At 33.0% G+C, this 18,976-nt stretch overlaps 1 protein-coding gene across 1 annotated transcript in view; it reads right to left on the reverse strand.

Annotated features, from left to right (window-relative positions):
• Nucleotides 1-18,976, reverse strand: part of LOC119639137 — a 91,029-nt gene that overhangs the window by 36,960 nt on the left and 35,093 nt on the right. Inside the window, exon 2 of the mRNA XM_038036364.1 lies at nucleotides 11,817-12,007. Coding sequence (XP_037892292.1) covers nucleotides 11,817-12,007 — 191 coding nt within the window. The remainder of the gene's footprint in view (nucleotides 1-11,816; nucleotides 12,008-18,976) is intronic.

Consider the following 18,976-nt stretch of genomic DNA (forward strand, 5'->3'; position numbering starts at 1 on the left):
TAGGAAACAAAAGGATTCAATTTAATTAAATATTCGGTCATATTGAGAATTCTCACTCACTCAACACTCACGTGATTGCGTCAAACAAATATTTGCTTAGAAGGTGATATTTCAGCTAACATTTTTTCCTAATTCCTTGCCCGTGTAAAAAGTTATATTGATTTGAAAATGAAGGAAATATCTGAAGAAATACGCCAAGTGATACTCTTTTACTATAAAAATATTAAGAGCATTACAAAATGAGAAAAAATTTGTGAAGTGTACGGTGAGAATGCTGCGAGTGAACGAAGGACACAGGAGTGCTTACACGCCGCTCTTGTCGGCCAGTCTTTGAAAATGCTGATGAAATTCTGCAACTGGTAGAGCCAGACCGGCAAGCGAGCTGTCAGGAAATAGCAGAGGCAGTAAACATCAATCACAAGACACTTTGGAATCGTTCGAGAAAAGCAGGCTACCGAAGAAAACTCGTAACCGTGCAGGCTTTTCCATAGGACCTAACATTTTTACTAGCAGCATTTCAAATGTATCTTCTAGTGTATCGCTAACGAAGATGAGTGCAATAAAATCGACTTGTGGGCTATATGTACAACTGTTTCTCTCGTAACTGTTTCCTCATTTTTTCCTTTCAATTTTAGTTTGCCTTCTTAAAAAATAACAACCCTGTTTACATCTTGGAAAATGTGAGTGTGTATGCGGTACCCATTTCGAAAACACACTCATCCATAGTTTATGTACAACATTGATATATATATGTAGGTATGTATGCATGTATATTCTTTATAAACTTTGTCTTAGACTCAGAGCGGGTGCGTCAGACAGAAAATTGCATTAATAGCATATGCTAGTTCTTGTTATTGCTATTGAAAAGTTTTTCTCTTATTATTCTGTTCTTTTACTTTTTATTTTGCTTTCTGCTTAGTTATAGACTGGCAAGGAAGAGTTAGTGGGAAATGACGAAGCTTATCATATATAAAAATAAAATGAAAAACTTTTTTTTTTTTTTTTAATTCAAAAGACAAAGTAATCGGAGGCTTTAGGAAATAATTTAACCAGGTCCGTCCATCTAGTGGCCGGGTGAGAAAACTTTCATTTCCATAATTGTCATTCGAAGACGCTTCATTCGCTTTGCCCGAGGAAGGAAATTAGAAAGTTCAAAAATCAACATGGACTTTTATTTATGTTCCCCAACGGAGAGATAAATTTCTCCACGTAACACTTTATTGCTTTATTCTACAATAACAGTTTTCTGTTGCACTCTATGCAGGGGGAACAGTAAAAAAAGCAACTCTGTGTAGAGAGTTGCTTTCAATATGTAGCTTGTAGTACTTTTGTCAAAGGCGAAAGCTGACTTTCATCGCTCTGTTAGTGCTGCCAAGTTTTGCTTTACGAATCCAAGCAATCAAGGCATTCGGAAACAAAAAAAACGTATGTTTATTTGAATGGGGTACGAAAGTGAAGCCAAGTTAAAAATGTCATTTCTCTACGAAGCGGTTTTTAGTCGAATTCTTCATTCGAATCTTATATGCACGGTACTTGTAAAGAACTGTCACGATACAACGCGGTACAAATTTCTATTATTCTATGTGGCATTTACAAAAAACCTTTCGTAGAACATGGTTTCGATATAACACTGAACAAAGCCACAGTGTTAACCCGTGGACGCCTATGTAAAGTGACTTTCTCCAGCATTCTTTTATAAGTTGACCGATTCTTAAGTGTCATGTCAAATTAAACACCTTGGAACTGCTTACATTAAAGCTCTGTGCGAAATGAAAATAGAAATTTAATCAGTTTTTCTAGATCAAGTTAGAAAATCGCCTAAAACCTATCCACTTCAGAAGTAAATGTTACAAAGGGGAATAAAAATTTCACATTTTCTTTTTGCTTAGCAGCTCACGTTTATCATACTTTTCACATTTTATTCAAATGTTTTTCGTAAAAATATATGGTGTGATGGGTATCCAAGATTCGCTTTAAGGCGTTTCTTTCATGAATTGTTATTCTTTCTATTTTTTTCTAAACGTTTAGGAAGGAAGATTAACATTATAGAGAAATTTTTTGCGCTTTAAGTTTTCCTTTCAGTTTTCTGCTTTGGGGAGGTTAAATAATATATATAAATGTTATGGTCGGTCTCTTTAGAAGATTAAATGGCAGAAGAAGAAGAAGAAGAAAAAAAATAGCAAGAAAAAAAGAAGAGAATCTAAATGAAAATTTTTCGTTAAGGGTAAGTGAGTAATGTGAAGTAAGCAAAACAAAATGGCGTCGATTTCTTATTAAAAGAAAAAAAAAAAAACTTTTTCCTTTTTTTTTTTTGTTTGTTTGCTTTAAGAAGTACACACCTTGACTGGTTTTTCTCTTTTTTTTTTTTTCATTTGAAGTGAAATTAAAGTTTTATTTAAAAAATTAAAAAATTCTTAAATTATTAAACGAATGGTTTTTGCTTGCATTTTGCAAAGCTTGAAAAACTGGCCTAGAATGCGATCATATTGGAATCACCTCGGATTGAATCATTTTTTGTACTGGCAGCAAGGCTGGAAGTTAGTTCAGAATATCATCGTACACTGTCTACTATGGTCCGTAGCTTTTCGGACTGACACGGATAATTTACCAGACGCTGCGAATTGAGCGGCCGCTGAACCCAGGAGGCAGAAGAAAATCTGTCTGACATGAGCCGCGCTCCCAATCGGTTTTCAATCAACTAATCCGTCTGCGCATGTGATAAGCCACCTGGTGTCCGGCGATCTTTTTATTTATATTTTAATTTAGAAAAGGGTAACTCTAACCTAAAATATGTTAGATAAGACCGAAGTGTTGGACCCAAACGAACTTGAGGCAACTTTTGCTTGAGGAAATGGTTTAGTGCAATAAAAGGCTCCAAAAAATGTACTTGACTACATCTCTAATGAAAACCGGTTTTTGCGTACAATAACTTAAAAAAGTTACGAAACATTGTTATAAGCAAATAAAGCCTATGGGAGGGGGAGGGAAGACAAACCATATATGTTTGTAAATACTTTCTAAAGATATTTTTATTATTTTAAGGATACATAGTATCAACCCGCTTAGGCTTACCCTTCCTTTCATCCTGAAGTATACTAAATCGGTCAACTCATCTTACCACCAATACCTAAATTCTTCGATTCAGATTTTTTTACCACAAATCACCCACTTAATCGATCTAACCTTGTCTTTTCGTCCGTCGATCCATTTGTCCTTCAGCTCACAATTTTGGAAAATTTCGATCAAATTTGGTTCACTGACTTATTTTGGCTTAAGAAAGAAAGATCTTGAAAATGGTTCTCCGATTGCTCCCCATATAATAACTTAATTCGAAATTCGTTGCTCATTTATGTGTTCATAACAAAGGAGAAGTCTAATTCACTCAGGGGAAGTCACCCATTCGTGGCGAGGTTGAAAAGAAATGAGAAAAAAGAAAGACATCGGCGCAGCCTATTGGATGTGTGCCCAATAGACGTTAGTATTACGCCTCCACTGACTGAGCACCAATTAAGGCTACTGGTAAGTATGATTGAACCGCACTTGGATTTGTATTTACAAACACAGACTTGGTACTTGGACTCTTATTTTTTCGCGAATGTGGCAGCCCTTCTCTTTGCGTTCGGATGGGAACTATTCTCAGAATAGAAGGTAGACTTTTTTTTCGAAATGTCTATCGCGACGTCCGGGCGTCAGGCTCTTATCGTCTTCGTAAATTACAGTTCTCGCTTATTAGGCCGGAGTCGACCATTTTCGCACTGAAACATGAATGGCTTTGGTAAATATTTATCTGAAATCTTGGAACGCCACTGGGCCCGATCGTACGGATGGGTATGATCGTATTGTACTTTGTACACTTTATGCACTCTGCAGTGTCGAAGTCCGCTTCACAAAAACGCAAGAGCGCCTTCGTCTTTCGATTGCGGATATAAAAATTAATAAAATAAAAAAATTAATATATAAATCTGTCAAAATAATATTTAGATAAATTAAAATGTTATATTATCCAAACGTACACACCCACCTGGTTAATAAACTTGAATATTCTGCGCGAAAAATTCAAAAGTAAAAAAAAAAAAAAAAAAAAAATACCCATAGAGCAATTTTAAGTGTCTATCGAAAGTGAACAGGTCACGCAATATATGGAAATATTACCGTCTTATAGGATAAATAATGTCAGTAATAGTAGCGAAAATTTAAAAAAATAAAAGAAAATCTTACACACACACAATATAAATTTCCATAAATATTCCCTCTACAGCTTTAAAAATAAAAAATAAAAAAATCTACAAAAATATTTACAATCAATTGAACTCGACAACGGTAAGTACGCGATGTGTTGGGTGTTTGTGAAAAACGGACGAGAAACGTGAATAAATATTTTTAAACATTTATAAGAAAAAGAATTATTTAAGAATTTTTAATTCATTAAAAATGTTCACTTTCATATGCATAAGCATGTATGTATGTACGTATGTAACATGTGCAGGTAAAAATTTCTTTGATTTTTTTATTTTTTTTTTTTCAACTCTCATTCAATTATTTACTGCCCTGTCTAACTAAGTGTCTTCTGTTTTCTGATTATTGTATGGCGTTTCTTTTGTACCGTTATGTATTTATATTGATTATGGGTTTTGGGTTTTTGCATTTTGCTCTTTAACTATTTTTTTTTTTTTTTTTGTATAAACATACACTGCATATATCGTTTTTTCTTTTCGTATGACCTTGAATCACTAACGCTATTATTGTTGCTTATGTATAAAAGCTTGACGTTTAAGTCAAGCGAAATGTACGAAAATTAACACAGAAAATTGAAAAATGCTGCAGTAAAAAAAGAAAGAAAGAAAACAACAACAGAAACTAAAAATAATAATTTGCAAATTATTCTACACGTTGCGGTTTATATTTAGACTAATTTAAATTATTCACTCAAACTTTGCTTATCACTCGTCTTCGTAAAAGTAAAAAATTCTATTCATCGATAAAGACCGTTTAAGTGATGCGTTACACGTTACTTGGTACTAATAATTCTATATAATATTGCGGGCACTCTGCTGCCTAAAAAGATCTATTGTACTCGGTCAAGCCCCTAGCCATAGCCAACTTTAGGATGCGTCTAAATTGCAGCATCTTCTTTCGTTGGGAGCACTAGACGGTATCCGGCGTTGTGAAATATTCGCCAAACGCGCGGTGTCTTATATTGCAGATGGCCACGAAATCGTGCGTGGAGAACTATCGGGCGACTGAACGATATAAGAGAAACCAAGCCCTGCAGGACTTTGCGGTATCACAATGTGCAATCTCTGCGTGTGGTCTACTAAGCAAACTAAGTTTGTTTTACCCTGCCATAGCTCAAATTGCTATTGTTCACCTCACGCCATCCTTCGACACCTTCTTCCTACGGCACTTTTTGCGAAATTAGAAAGAAACTTCCACTTGCAGTCGAGTGTCCCCAAATCCCACTTGCAGGCCATCGATCGAGATGGGTGAAAGAGTTACGTGCGTAGGGGCGACAACATCCACCCAATGTGGGTCATGTAGTGCGTATGTACAGATACATCTGGACCAAGTGTTCTGCAGACATCGAAGAGGTTTGTCCACCTATTAACAACTCTGCTTTCTTAACCGTTGTTCTTCTATCGCCCACCTTTAAATAAGCCTGCCAACGTTGGTCTTTCCCATTATGCCTGATTTTTCCATATTTAAATCGAAAGTACGCACATACTATTTCCTCTTTTCCTCTTTCGTTTGATCTTCTTTTTCCAAAACCCCCCCATCCTCTCTCTGTCTGTCTCTCTGTCTGTCTGTCTCTCTCTCTCTCCGTCCCTGATCATCCGTGGAGGCCGTGCCACATAGATAAAAAACAACTCTTATTGCAAGAAAAGCTCCCAGATCAATACAGAAAGAACCATCTGGAAACTCTACTCCCAGCCCTTTCATTCCTGATGGTTAATTTAAGAAAATGGAAAAAATCTGAAATTAAGGAAATTTAATTTTTTTAATTTATTAGACCACTACACCAGCACACTACTTGCGGTCAAAATGTCTATTAAATTTTTGGCGTATGTATGCAACACCGAGAAAGACTTGATATAGGGCAGCCATTTTACCGACCGTTTCAGAATGGCTTTCTGAATCTATTCAAGTTTGTCTGGTCATCTGTCTACCTTGTATTCTAGTGTTCCTACAGGCCATTGAAAGCTGACACAGTTTAGCTCAAGCCATCGAAAATGGCTCGGATAAGACTCCCTTTGCGACCATTTTCTATGTGATTCCTTATTCTCAAAAGTCTTTACATGAATAACTTTATTAATCAAAGATGTCTGGGGTATTTCATGATGATCCGTAGCTCATTGTAATGCGTCTTTAATTGCTTTTATTAAAAATTCGTTCACCTTTTTATCACCATTACCGCTTGACAAATGCTGAAAAGAATCGCCTTGGAATACACCAAATTCACTAGTATAGTGAATTATTGTGTTGATTAAATAAATATTAAAAAAAAAAAACTTTTTTTAAAAATTATGTCTATTAGGCTTAGTTTTGTTTGTTTTTATTTTGTTTTTCTGGTACATTAGTTTTTAAACAACAACGAACGTATGGTCGACCGGACATAACAGAGTTAAAGTAAACATAATTTCAGAAATGACAACAACAACAACAATAACAACAACAAACCAATAAATAAATGTCGTCAAATGGTACTCAACTTAAATGAAATGATGAGCTTATGACCATACACGCATACATGCATATAAATGCATGTGCATGTGCATACATATGTATATATGTATATATATATATATATATATATGTATATATGGAGGTACCCAAAACAAATTAAAAGTAAATATCGGATATATTTTAAGGATAATACAGCACGTGCCTTGCCATTGACAATTGCAAGTAAGCCGAGTGACTTTTTTTTTTTGGTTTTGCTTTTTTGCCCTTAAGTAAAATTGAAATGGATTTAAAGGAAATTAAACAAAGGTGTTCTTTACTTCTTAGCGAGAGTTAAAGGCACGTGTGTATAGATTTGTTGGAGGAGTAGTAAGAGTATATTAAAAGTTGCAATTAATATAATGCTTGTGAATGTGCGATAAATCGCAAGAGACTATTAAATATCTATTTAACTGTCTATACCATTGACCGCTAATTGTCAAAATATTTACTTTGCTTACGACCATTTTTTTTTTTTTTTTTTTTGTACAAGTCTTTCGGATTATTATTATTATTATTTATTTATTTATTTATGTATTTTCACATCTTGTTGTCGTTGCTAGACTTGTGCACGTGATTGAGCCATTAAGTAAATGAAACTGTCAAAGAAGTTCATAGAAACTAAAGAGTTAGCGGAATTTATTGTTAAATAAAAAAAATGTTCTTTAGTCATTTCTGGCGAATTCGGGTAAAGATTAAATAGCTTTAGCAAGAAATGCTCCGTTTTCGACATGATTATGAGAAAAACTCTTTTATCCCTCAGCCCGGGGAGAAGCAAAGAAGAAAGGAGACGAAGAAAAAGAATTTAAGAATTCGAAATGTGTAGAGAGAGACCGAGCAGAAGACAATTCAAAGAGATATGCGAAGAATTCTCTTTCGTAGTCACAGTAAGATCGAAATTTTCGCAGTTCCATTGAGCAATAAAAATCTTTAAAATATCGGAATTATAGATTAAAAAGAAAGAAAAGACATCATCTCGTCGTAAAGACTGGTAAAGAGATAAACGCAGAAAGCGTGGTGCAAAAACAGCGGAAGAAGCGTTGTGGGAAAAATAACACTGCTGCCTGGAGAGAAAAGAAAGAGAGAGCAAAAAAACAAGAAAGCATATATAGAAGTGATAAAAGAAGAGAGGGAGAGTTACAAAAAATGGAATAGAGCTGTAGAAAGAGACTGACTGACTGCTGGTTCTGAAAGAGCCAAAGGAAGAGGAAAAGGCAGATAGAGGGAGAAAAAGAAACGACAAAACAATATGAAGGCTGTTAACGAGTGATACAGCAGCGAGGGGAAGGAGAGACAAAACCAAGCTTTGACAGCTCTAGGAAGTGACTGTTTGGAAGAAGAGGAAGAAAGAGAAGGCATGTAGAAAAAAACAAAGAACGTTAGGTGGTGCGGAACTGTGGATGGAGAGAGATAGAAAAGTTTTAATTTTGCCATCAGAAACTTTGGTTCTTTGACTTGGGTTAACGGAACAAGAGAGCTATTACATATATATGATTTAAAAGAAAAAAGTGCATAAATACTATCTATCAATCTAATCGAATATTATTATCAGAATGCAACCCTACAGGCTATTGAGCAGATGATATCTGAAAGGGAAAGGTCTAAACTAAATAATAAACTACATTGGTAAAGAAATTTTAGATGAAAAAGCTGACAATTTCGATGTAAAAATAAAAAGATTAGTAACCTTTTGTTACTTGAATTCAGTTCTTTAACTTTTTCTTATTTACGAAGGAAGCGAAATTTTCCGCTGAACTTGAATTAAAAAAAAAAATTGTAAATTCTAAGTCATTGAATTTATTAGTTAGATAACGTTAGTTAGGGGTTGGCATTTCGCTTAGCATAAGTAAAAAAAAATAAAAAATAAACGAGAAAAATTAAATAAATTTTTTTTGATTTTTTTTATTGTAAGCTTTGTCAACCAAATAAAAATTTTTATACTTAAGCATATGACTATTTTTTTGTTCCTTTTCTCTTCAAGAAAGGTTAGTAGCCCTTGTGAGTGTTAGTTTTCTAACACAATGCTTCTATTATATTAGCCAACGAGTCCCTGTACATATTGTAACACGTTTGTTATCTTTATTGAGTCAATGACCTCTGTTCACAATGGTCTATTAACTCTTACTTTTTATATGTGGAAAATGTTGTATTTGAAAAAAAAAAAAAATAAGAACAAAGTTCTTTATACAAAAATGTTACCTTAGTTATCCTTACAATAAAATATTGAAACCAAACTAACCCTATACATATATATATACATATATATATATATATATATATATATATATAACTATATCTATCTATCTAAGGTGGTTAAGAACAATATATATAGTTTCCCCCGCTTCGTTAAGCACTTTAAAACTCACACCTTAAAAACATTTCCCTTTTATTTTTATTATTATTTTTGCTTTTTTTCGAAATAATGTTTTAGAACATTTTTCAAAACAATAGAGCACCGTCTGCTAGGCGGTGTAACAGCTCTAAACATTAAATTATATTATTAGTGTGCTACAGAGTAAAAGACCGTTTTTTTTATTTTATTTCATACATATATTTCATATGTATGTATATGTGTTGTATACACACATACCCCTAGAGAAAACATATGTTCTTACGCGCATTCTAAATGGACAGTACGTGGCTTGTTTATTAGGATTTGCTTGTCTTTGCTTATTTCATTCATTTTATTTATTTATTTTTTTCATTTTATTGCCATTGTTGTTGTAAATTTTTATTATAATTCTGTTAAAAGCAAGAATAAATCGCCTAATGTTCTTTCTCGCTGTTATACCATTAATCCTTATGCGGTTTTTACAGCAAGCGGTTAAAATTGTTGTACAGTTTGGCCTTTTTAAATAACCATTACTTTGGTATAAATCAATGAGTCATGGTTTTCAAGGTGATTATCCTTTCGCTGATATTCGAAGAAAACAACCCAGACACAAGGATAGGCAGTTAACTAATAGAATTTTTTGCAAAATCGTTAACAACGTAATTTTGTTTTTTTTTTTTTTTTTTTTTTACACTAAATATGAACCTGTATGCGTACATAGGCACAGTCATAGTCGGAAAGAAATGAGAAGATGATGGTCGGAAAGAAAAGAGAGATGATCGGTAGCCCGCGATGTTTATGGCCAATCGATCAATGGTTTATGTCGACTTCATAATTGCGCCTTTTATCTACTAGACTAAGCGATCGCTTCAGAAACCAATGATTTTAATGATTTTTTGTGTTTAATTTTTTTTATTCTTATGGTTAATTTTCGCATACAAGAAGCCTTTGAAATTGGTGTCGAAAGTTAAAAGAGAAGAACTTAGACCTTGAAGTGTCAAATTTGTTTGCGCTTTCTCTCTTATTAACCCTTATCTTCCTAAGATGTGTTTTTGGGCGTAGAGAGAGGGTGAGTACCCATGCTACGTAGATACATAACGTTTGTGCAGATGTATACAATACCTTGATTTAAGGAAGACCCGCCAATCACTTTAGAATTACTTTGCAAGTTTGCCTAAACTTGCCTCTCCATATATCTGACTATCCGTCCGTCCGCCCCGCTCTATTCTTGTTCTCAACGTACAGGTCGGTCGCAATTGTTTTGATATTTAGCCGAAGCCGATATGTAGTTCTATTTTTTGGGTATCATTGCAATATAAATATTCTCAGAAACCTTAAATCTTGAACCAAATTTGAATTGTTGGACCTTATCCCATATAAGATTTCTCACAACACGTAAATTCTTTAATAGAATAATTTAATTATTATTATTGCATAATGGATATTGGTGCATAGTAATAATTTAGCAAAAAATCAACAATAAGAAATTTGGATCAAAGAGATCTATTTTTTTGGACCCTAACATATATAAGGGATCACGTGAAAAGGTATATAGAGAGAAGGTATAATTCCTAGTTTTTCATCATAAAAACTGAAAATAATATAATTTTTGGAAGTAAATTAAGTTTGCTAAGTGTGGCCCAGCCGGACCAAAGTTTTATTAAATTATTTACAATACCGAAATACTACTATTTAGGGTTCACTTTTGCCGAGGAATTTTGAAAATTGCAAATTTTTCTTCCATATAAGGACTTTTTAGAATAGTGCGACATATGGGGAGTAGTCGAAAAGGTGGACCAATTCGAACCGTTTTCAAAACAGTTCGTCATGGAGCCGATAGATGTCGTTGTGCCAAGTTTCATCAAAATATTTAAACAATTACAACCTATAGGTCGAGCATCAGATAACAATATAGGCAAATGGATAGACAAACTTAAACTCAGGCTCACTTTCTGAATAGGTTGGTGTAAAAAAAGGCTCAATATACTCTTGCACCACAAACGGTATATAGCAAGTAGGTATACAAATTGTAAAGGTGTATTCTCTGAATGGAGATTTAAATTCATGTAAAAATTGTAGGGGATAACCGTATTTTCCTGTTGTTATTAAATAGATTGCGAATGTGGACAGAAAAGTAAGTGAGCGGTCCCATGTTATAGAAATTTCTCTCGGAATATTTTTACGTTTGCCAGAGAACCACTGAAGTAGTTCTAGTAGTAAAAAACTGAGGAGGTTTTTGTTCTCTTAATTAGGTTTTCGCAACAGAATGTTAATAATAAGGTGCCTTCTCTTTGAGGTAAAGTAAATTATTTCGTAAAATTTTGCTGCAAAATAGGGTTGGGAAGGTAAATCGTATTTCTGGAGAGAGAAATTCTATGCTATGAGAATTCATGTTTATAATAATACTAAATAGGTTGAGCACATCCTTGTAGCCAGAAAGGTGGCTGGCTATCATGCTTTAAACTCCCCCAAAAAAAAAAAAAAAAAATGTTGAAAGGTGCGGAGCAGTTAAAAAAAATTCTCCTGATTCCTAAAAACTCATTATAATTTTTGGATCAAAGAGACATTTCTAGCCTGCTAGCCTGGAGCAATTTCCAATGAGGAATTGAAACTTTTGTATTGCCCCGAACTGTTCGTCAAAATTTATTATTAGATGCCAACCTTGGCAAGTTTCTTTGCTTAGGCGAGTTAATCTTAAGTTCGAGGACCAAAAAAAAAAAGGAGAGAGAAATGTATCAAAAAACAATAAACAATAAAGTTTACTTACCTTGAAAATAACTTTTTGTTCTTAAATAACTAACAGACAGCCTTAGTATGCTCAGTCGATCTAATTTACTTAAAATATTTTGTTCGAATGGCAGCAATGAAGCCAATAAATCTAATTCAGCATTTAAACGTTCACGATGACGTTTGGAAGGATTACTTTTTGTAACACCATCTTTGGGGGGCGGTTTTAAACTGTACGAACGAGAAAGAATAAAAAGCGAGAAGAAATACAAATTAAACGAGAAATTCTTAATAAATTTCATAATCTATACACAAAAACACACATTATACATACATACATACATACATACTTGGGTACTTACTTGCGTACTTACTTAAAAAAAAAGAAAAAAAAAAGAAGCACAAAATACTACTAATACTTTTTAATAAATCAACCCCTCCGTTAAAACTTTAACTTACTTGAATACTTTCAACTTCTTCGACTAACTTCATATATAGAGCTTGCATTAATATTTCATTTCTTTTTTCTCTTGCTGACTGACTAATGATAACGTTTCGAATCGATTAGTTTTGCTCATTTGATCTTACAATTGTATTTAAAATAAAAAAATGAGGAGAGAAATTGTAGAAATTGCAGGAAAAATGATAGCACAATAAAACAGACAAAAGAAAATACAAAAATCGCACTCTAGCTAATCAAAGGAGAGAGAGACCTTCTATCTAACCAACCAACAAGCAGGTAAGCAAGCAAGCAAGCAAGCAAGCAGGCAAGCAAGCAAGCAATCAAACAACCACCAGTTAAGGTTAATCAATATTAAAGCAGAACAGTTTACCTTCATTTTTCGGCAAACAAAAGGAAAAAATGAATCTTTTTAACAAGTAAGGAACTTACTATTGTTATGTGTAAGGAGATATAAACCACTTATGTATTAGTTTTTTTTTTTTTTCTTTTCTTTTCTTGTTATTATATCCTACGCCACTCATTCAAAAGGATTTGAGATAAATCCTTCTTTTGTTATGCGGATCAATTCAGAATCTTTCTGTCACGTTCTGAATTGATTTAAGGCTTGTCTGTCCGTCTGTCTGTCTGTCTGTCTGTCTGTCTGTCCGCCTTATTGTTTGTGCTCAACGTAATATCGCAATTTTTAGTGAAATTCGCCCCAAGGACGAAAGCTATTGAAAAGCTCCCGAGCTACTTCGCTCATTTTCCTTACAAGGCTTGGTCTTGGGAACTCGTTATGTTAATAAATGCATTAAGCGAAGCCATGTAGGGTATTTAAATGCACAGTGCTTTTACTTGTGGTACCTACCTACACCATTTTTGATAGAAGATGTATTAAGATTGTCCGGACGAAGAGCTTAAGATACCCACATTAAGACCCACATTTCATTATACCGATCCATTCAGAATCAGTTTGTGAATTAATCCAGGCTTGTCTGTCCGTGTGTCTGGTATTTTGATTTCTAATGACATTTCGCTACTTTTGAGATATTTCGTTGAAATTTCGTTCAAAGACGAACGCTATTGCAAATATTCGGGTCACTTTTATGAGCGCTTCGCATCTGACGCCTTATTTTGAAAAAGTGAATCCATTGAAGTTTGTCTGTCCGTCCGTGCGTTTGGCGTTCCTTTATTGAGATATTTTGATGAAATTTTGGTAGACTGACGTGTCTTAGTCCAAGGATGGATGGATCCTATTGGCAAAAGTTAAGAGCGCATCACTTCTTTGAACTATTTTCCGCATAATACTTTATTTTGAAAAGTCATTGTGTTAAGTTGCATTAAGTCAAGTGAAATAGTTTTATAAAAGATTTCGGCAAAAATTTCTGCAATTGTGCCTTAGTTAGCAAATGAATGATGAAAAATTTATTTAAATTATAGATTAAAATTTTGCACATTGCCCTTGCTCAAGGCAGATTACAGTGTAAAGAGATGCCTGTCAATGTGCAGTACACTTAAGGTCTTCTGTGTTGATCACACTTTGAATCTTCATCTTTAGTCTTGAAAAAGTTATACACACGATCAAGAGGCAGAGGAATAGTCAGATATTCCTTGGGTAACTTTCACCTGAATAAGTTCGCTAGGAGGAACAGTAAGGTAAGATTTCTTTAAGTTGTGTCATGGTTTCGCAAACACAATCTGTCGATTCCTATAATAATGTCTCGTCTCACTACGAGCACTCAATAATTTCAGAACTTATCGCTAATAAAGTTAAAGGGAAATAAACTCTTTCAGATCTTCAGTCCCTTACCAATTCTATAAGAGATGATCTTAACGCCCTTTGATAAGTAAAAGAACCGAAAGTAAGATAAAGAATTTTATTGTTTTGCTTTCTAGATACATATCGAAGCAATCAATGGTCAAGTACTTTGGTTGGTAAAAAAAAAAGATTTGTTCTCAAAAGTCTCAATATTAATCCTTTAACTGTGGAATGACGTTCGATCCTCGCATTAAATTTAAATGAAAAATTAAATCCGCATTCATTTTTATTTAGTAATCTTGCGATAATAATTGTAATAAAAAGTTAACTGTAAATCTAAGCAAAATATCTTTTTTGCTTATTGTTTTCCTCCGAAAAGCACAAGACTGTATCCTTGACCAGTAAAAATGCAAGTGTGTATGTATACATGAATGCATAAAATAAAAACTTGTATTTATTTCCTGTGTCTTTTTCCGCATACCTTTAAAAAAGGAAAGAAGAATTCCATCATCATTTTTATTCCACTTTTTTTTTTTTCTCTGCAATTGTAAACACGCCCACTTTACAATGTTAATAGCCAAAAAATAAAGATTTTTTTTTTTCGACTAAATTCTACAAAAGGGAAACGAGAGAAAATAATAATAAAATTAAAGTGAGCTGATAAGTTGTATTTGGCTTGAGTCGAATACTTTAATACCCTTTACCAGCTTGTATAGGATAGTTGAGGACAAGATTATTATTATTATTAATTTTGCCAGAGAAATAAATTCTAAGAGTAAAGTCTTAAAAAGCTCTATCATCTAAGGCTATCGGCTTTTTATTAAAAACTCTACCGCACTTGGGATTCGAACCCACGACCATTGACTTGCTAGTCGAGATTCCACGCCTTCGGCTACTCACGTGGATTTGAGTGATGTTTTATGCCTTACATGCCTTATGTATCTTACATAAGCCTAATATATCCTATAGATCTTATTTGCCTTATCTTTTCTACCCCACATACCTTGTATATCTCACATAGCTTAATATATCTTATAGACCTTATTTGCCTTATCTATCTTATATGCCTTATATAACTCGCATAACTTATCTACCATATAATATTTATATGCCTTAAATAACTTATACACCTTATGATAAAATTAGTTTTCTTTGTAAATTTTTCCAAACGTTATATACATTTTATCTACGTTGTGTCCTTTAGACATGTTATCTACCTTATATGGCTTATATACTTTACATAACTTACCTTATATGTTTTATATACTTGTATATCTTTCATCCTCCATAAAATTGCTCTTTATTATTATTATTTATATAATTTATCTACGTTATATACCTTTTCGTAACTTGTATGTCTTATGTACCTTATGTATCTAATGCACATCGTATCCTTTATATCCTCAAATTATTATATCTTATATACCTTATCTTTATCTGCCTTATCTACTTTATATACTTTATATACTTTGTCTACCTTATCTACTTTGTATACATTATCTACCTTATACGCCTTGTATAACTTACATAACCTACCTAACATAAAAAAATTTGCTTTATGTACCTTATATATTAGTATACTTATATAACTTATATACTGTATGAAAGTAATTTGTCTACCTTATGTACTTTTTATACTTTATCTACTTTATATATGTTTCATAGATTGTATGCCTTATATGCCTTATATACTTTACATATTTCATATGCTTTCTATACTCAATCTATCTTATGTACTTTATATATGTTATATGTATATCTTATATACTTTATCTATTTTATATGCTTTGCATACCTTGTGTGCCATACTCTATAAATTTCAGATCTCGTAAATAGAAATTATCCTAGGTAACGAGTTAGCGGTTATGGTAACGGATAGCGAAAGATGGAAGAAATGCAATGCGGTTTTGTGCAAGACATACTTCGATGGAAAGCCATACGAAAGCAACATTCGAATCCCTAATCTTAGACGAGATAGGATGATGTAGTAACGATCAAAACTCAATAAGTGTGCATCTCGAGGTAATGCGGAAGTTGTTCCGGGATGGCTTCGAGTCCAGTAGAGGACCACAAGTTGGCAGTGTGCTCCCGCTATGCTCAAAAAAAAAAAAAAGAAGCTCCGTATATCCATCTTATCTTGTACAATTTATAATTCTTATATACTTCGTATACCTTGTATGCCTTATATATTACATATACTCTATATAATCACTATAGCTTGGCTACTTTTTATAAGCCTTATAGGCTTTATATAACTTAAATACATTATATAAATTATATATTTTATATACATTACATAGCTTAAATCCTTTACATACTTCGTCTACGTTAAACTCCTTTGCGCTCCTTATGTATCTTGTATAATTATCTACCTTATACACCATATATTCCTCATCTATCTCATACATTACATGTCTACGCATCTTATAACTTATTTATTTATGTATGCCTCATACAGATCATATTCCATATATACTTTTTGTATAACGTGTATTTTTTAAATCCTGGTTTTATAAAACTTGGCAGCATTTTATAAAGTAAAAACTGTACTTACTTGTTGCCTTCTTTATATGGTTTCTTGATAATTATGCTCGAATCAATTCTTGAATCTATTTATTAAACTAACTTTCAAACTTGATTTGCTTTAAAAATTTTAAATAATGATAATAATAATAATAATATTTTTGAGTCAGGTAAGTAGTAAAAAACAAATATTTACTTTCTTGATAAAAAATTGAACATAAATGAAAATGTTTTCATCTTAAATGAACTTTTAAAAATATGGTGATATGCTTAAGGAATGCCTTGCGATCATAATCGAGGCTAACTATCGCAGGCAGGCAGACAGCAGACGGGCCAATGAAATGTAAACGAAACTTTTTAGCGTTACTTCATCAAGACATATCGTAATGCGTTGCAAACATTTGACGTATCTAATATACCCGTCAAGGTGGGAGTATGAAAAACATTTTAGCAGATATTCTGCGGTATTGCAACTCATGTATAATTTGCGGTAATGTGAAAGAGAAATTTTGATAGAAAAAACGAGAAAAAACAAAAGCCCAAACATAGTCCAAAAACCTTTTACGGTAATGTTTAAAAAAAAAAAACAAGAACAAGAACAAAACAACAACAACAACAACAAATTAAGAAATGCAATTTTTTCATTATACAAATACCATTTGTTTCAGTCACTACTGCCACTAATACCAGTACAACTACTACTACTACTACTGCTACTGATACTAACTACGAAGTTTTAAAACAAACCATCACCGCTACTACCCACCACTACCGCCATCATCATCACCTTAAAGCAAATGATAAAACTTTAGTCATTCATTTCTTTTTAACTTTCTTTGCTTACAATGGTTTGAAAAAAAACGAAAATTTTTTTTTTTTTTTTCATAGTTATTTTTATTGAGTCTATCCATTAGCATTTCTTTTATTTTTCTTTTTCTTTTCTTTTCCTTTTTTTTTTCTTTTTATATGAAACGAAAAGAAGAAAATTTTGTTCCCCATCACATATATATATATATATATATATATATTTGAAATGATTTTTATATCGGATTCTCGCAAGACGTGCTTTTAAACGTTCCTAACAAAAATGCCTTTAAAAAAAAAGAAATCCCTTGTCAAACTCGAACAATCCGTTAAAGACTTGTTACCGTTTATCAGAATTCCTATATAAATATAATTAAGGCTTTCGGTTCAGTATATGGATAAGGATTTTGTTGTCTATGCTCCCTTGCCGATGGTGCCAATATTCGATATGTGCGAGGTACAATAAATACTAGGCAAATAGGTTTTTATTTCATGTTTCTCAAGTGTTGACCATTTGATAATTTTCCTATTCGCTACATCATTTGTCCTATAAGGTTACATTAAGTTCGAAGAGAAGTATGCATCAGGCAGAAGAACGTGAGATAGAGCCGACTGATTCGGAGTCACATTCTGAATCGATCTAAACTTAGCTGTTTGCCAGTCCGTTCGTCCGTCCGTCCGTCCGTTTTATTTCCTTATGTTCAAACTACGAGTCGAAATTTTCGAGCTATTGTCCTTAAACTAGGCTACACCGACATGTTTTGGCCCAAGGACAAAAGCCACGGAAAATAATTCAGCTCGTATCAAGCCTTATTTGAAAAGTCGTTATAGTAACGTCTCGTCGAAGTGATGAGTATTTTTAAGTGGGCCAAATACCCCCTATACTCTTATGTCTTTACTTATCGGAGCCGAGAATTAGCCAATACCGAAGATAGAGGCAGCAAGGTAGGGAGGAGAGAGAGAGAGAAGTAATCAAAGGAGGCGGCGGCTTAGCTTTGAAATTACTATTAGAAAACCGTGTTGTAGTTAGAAGGACGATTGGACAAATCAATCAATGTACTGATCTATCCGAGCCATACAGAATATTTCATAACCCCCTGTGAACATTTTATTGATAAGCAACTCCAGAAGTTGAAACGAAAACAAGCAATCCCGATCTCGTTACTGAAAACTATTGACAATTCTTAAAAAAATCTCCCAACTACGCTTGAAATGAATGAATGAAAAAAAAAAAAACAATTACGAAAAATGCTGATCTGAAACGAGTTAAACAAAATAGTGTGTGTGTGTACGAGATAAGCAATCTCTTTAGAATGGAATCAAAAAAAGTAATGAGCCAAAATACTGAACTCTAATAAGAGATCTATTTAGAGTTTTTAGTTTTGTTTTTTTTTTTTGATTTTGTTTTTCTTTGTAATTCTTTTAACAGTTGAAATCGTTAATGAATTTAATTTGTTTATTGTATCTTCTCTTTTCATTCACTATAATTTTCTACATAATGACTTCTCTCAATGACCAGTAATTGGTTAGAAACGATTTTTCGTTTTTCTTTTTTTTTTTTATTATTATTATTGCATTTTTTTTTTTTTTAATATATAATTTGTTCGCCTCAATCCTCAATCATTTATTTTGTTAGAAAAAGTAGATATTCGCGCTTTTGAAGTTACTTTCA

The sequence above is a fragment of the Glossina fuscipes genome, unplaced genomic scaffold (assembly GCF_014805625.2).
Source record: "Glossina fuscipes isolate IAEA_lab_2018 unplaced genomic scaffold, Yale_Gfus_2 112, whole genome shotgun sequence".
NCBI classification, from domain to species: Eukaryota; Metazoa; Arthropoda; class Insecta; order Diptera; family Glossinidae; genus Glossina; species Glossina fuscipes.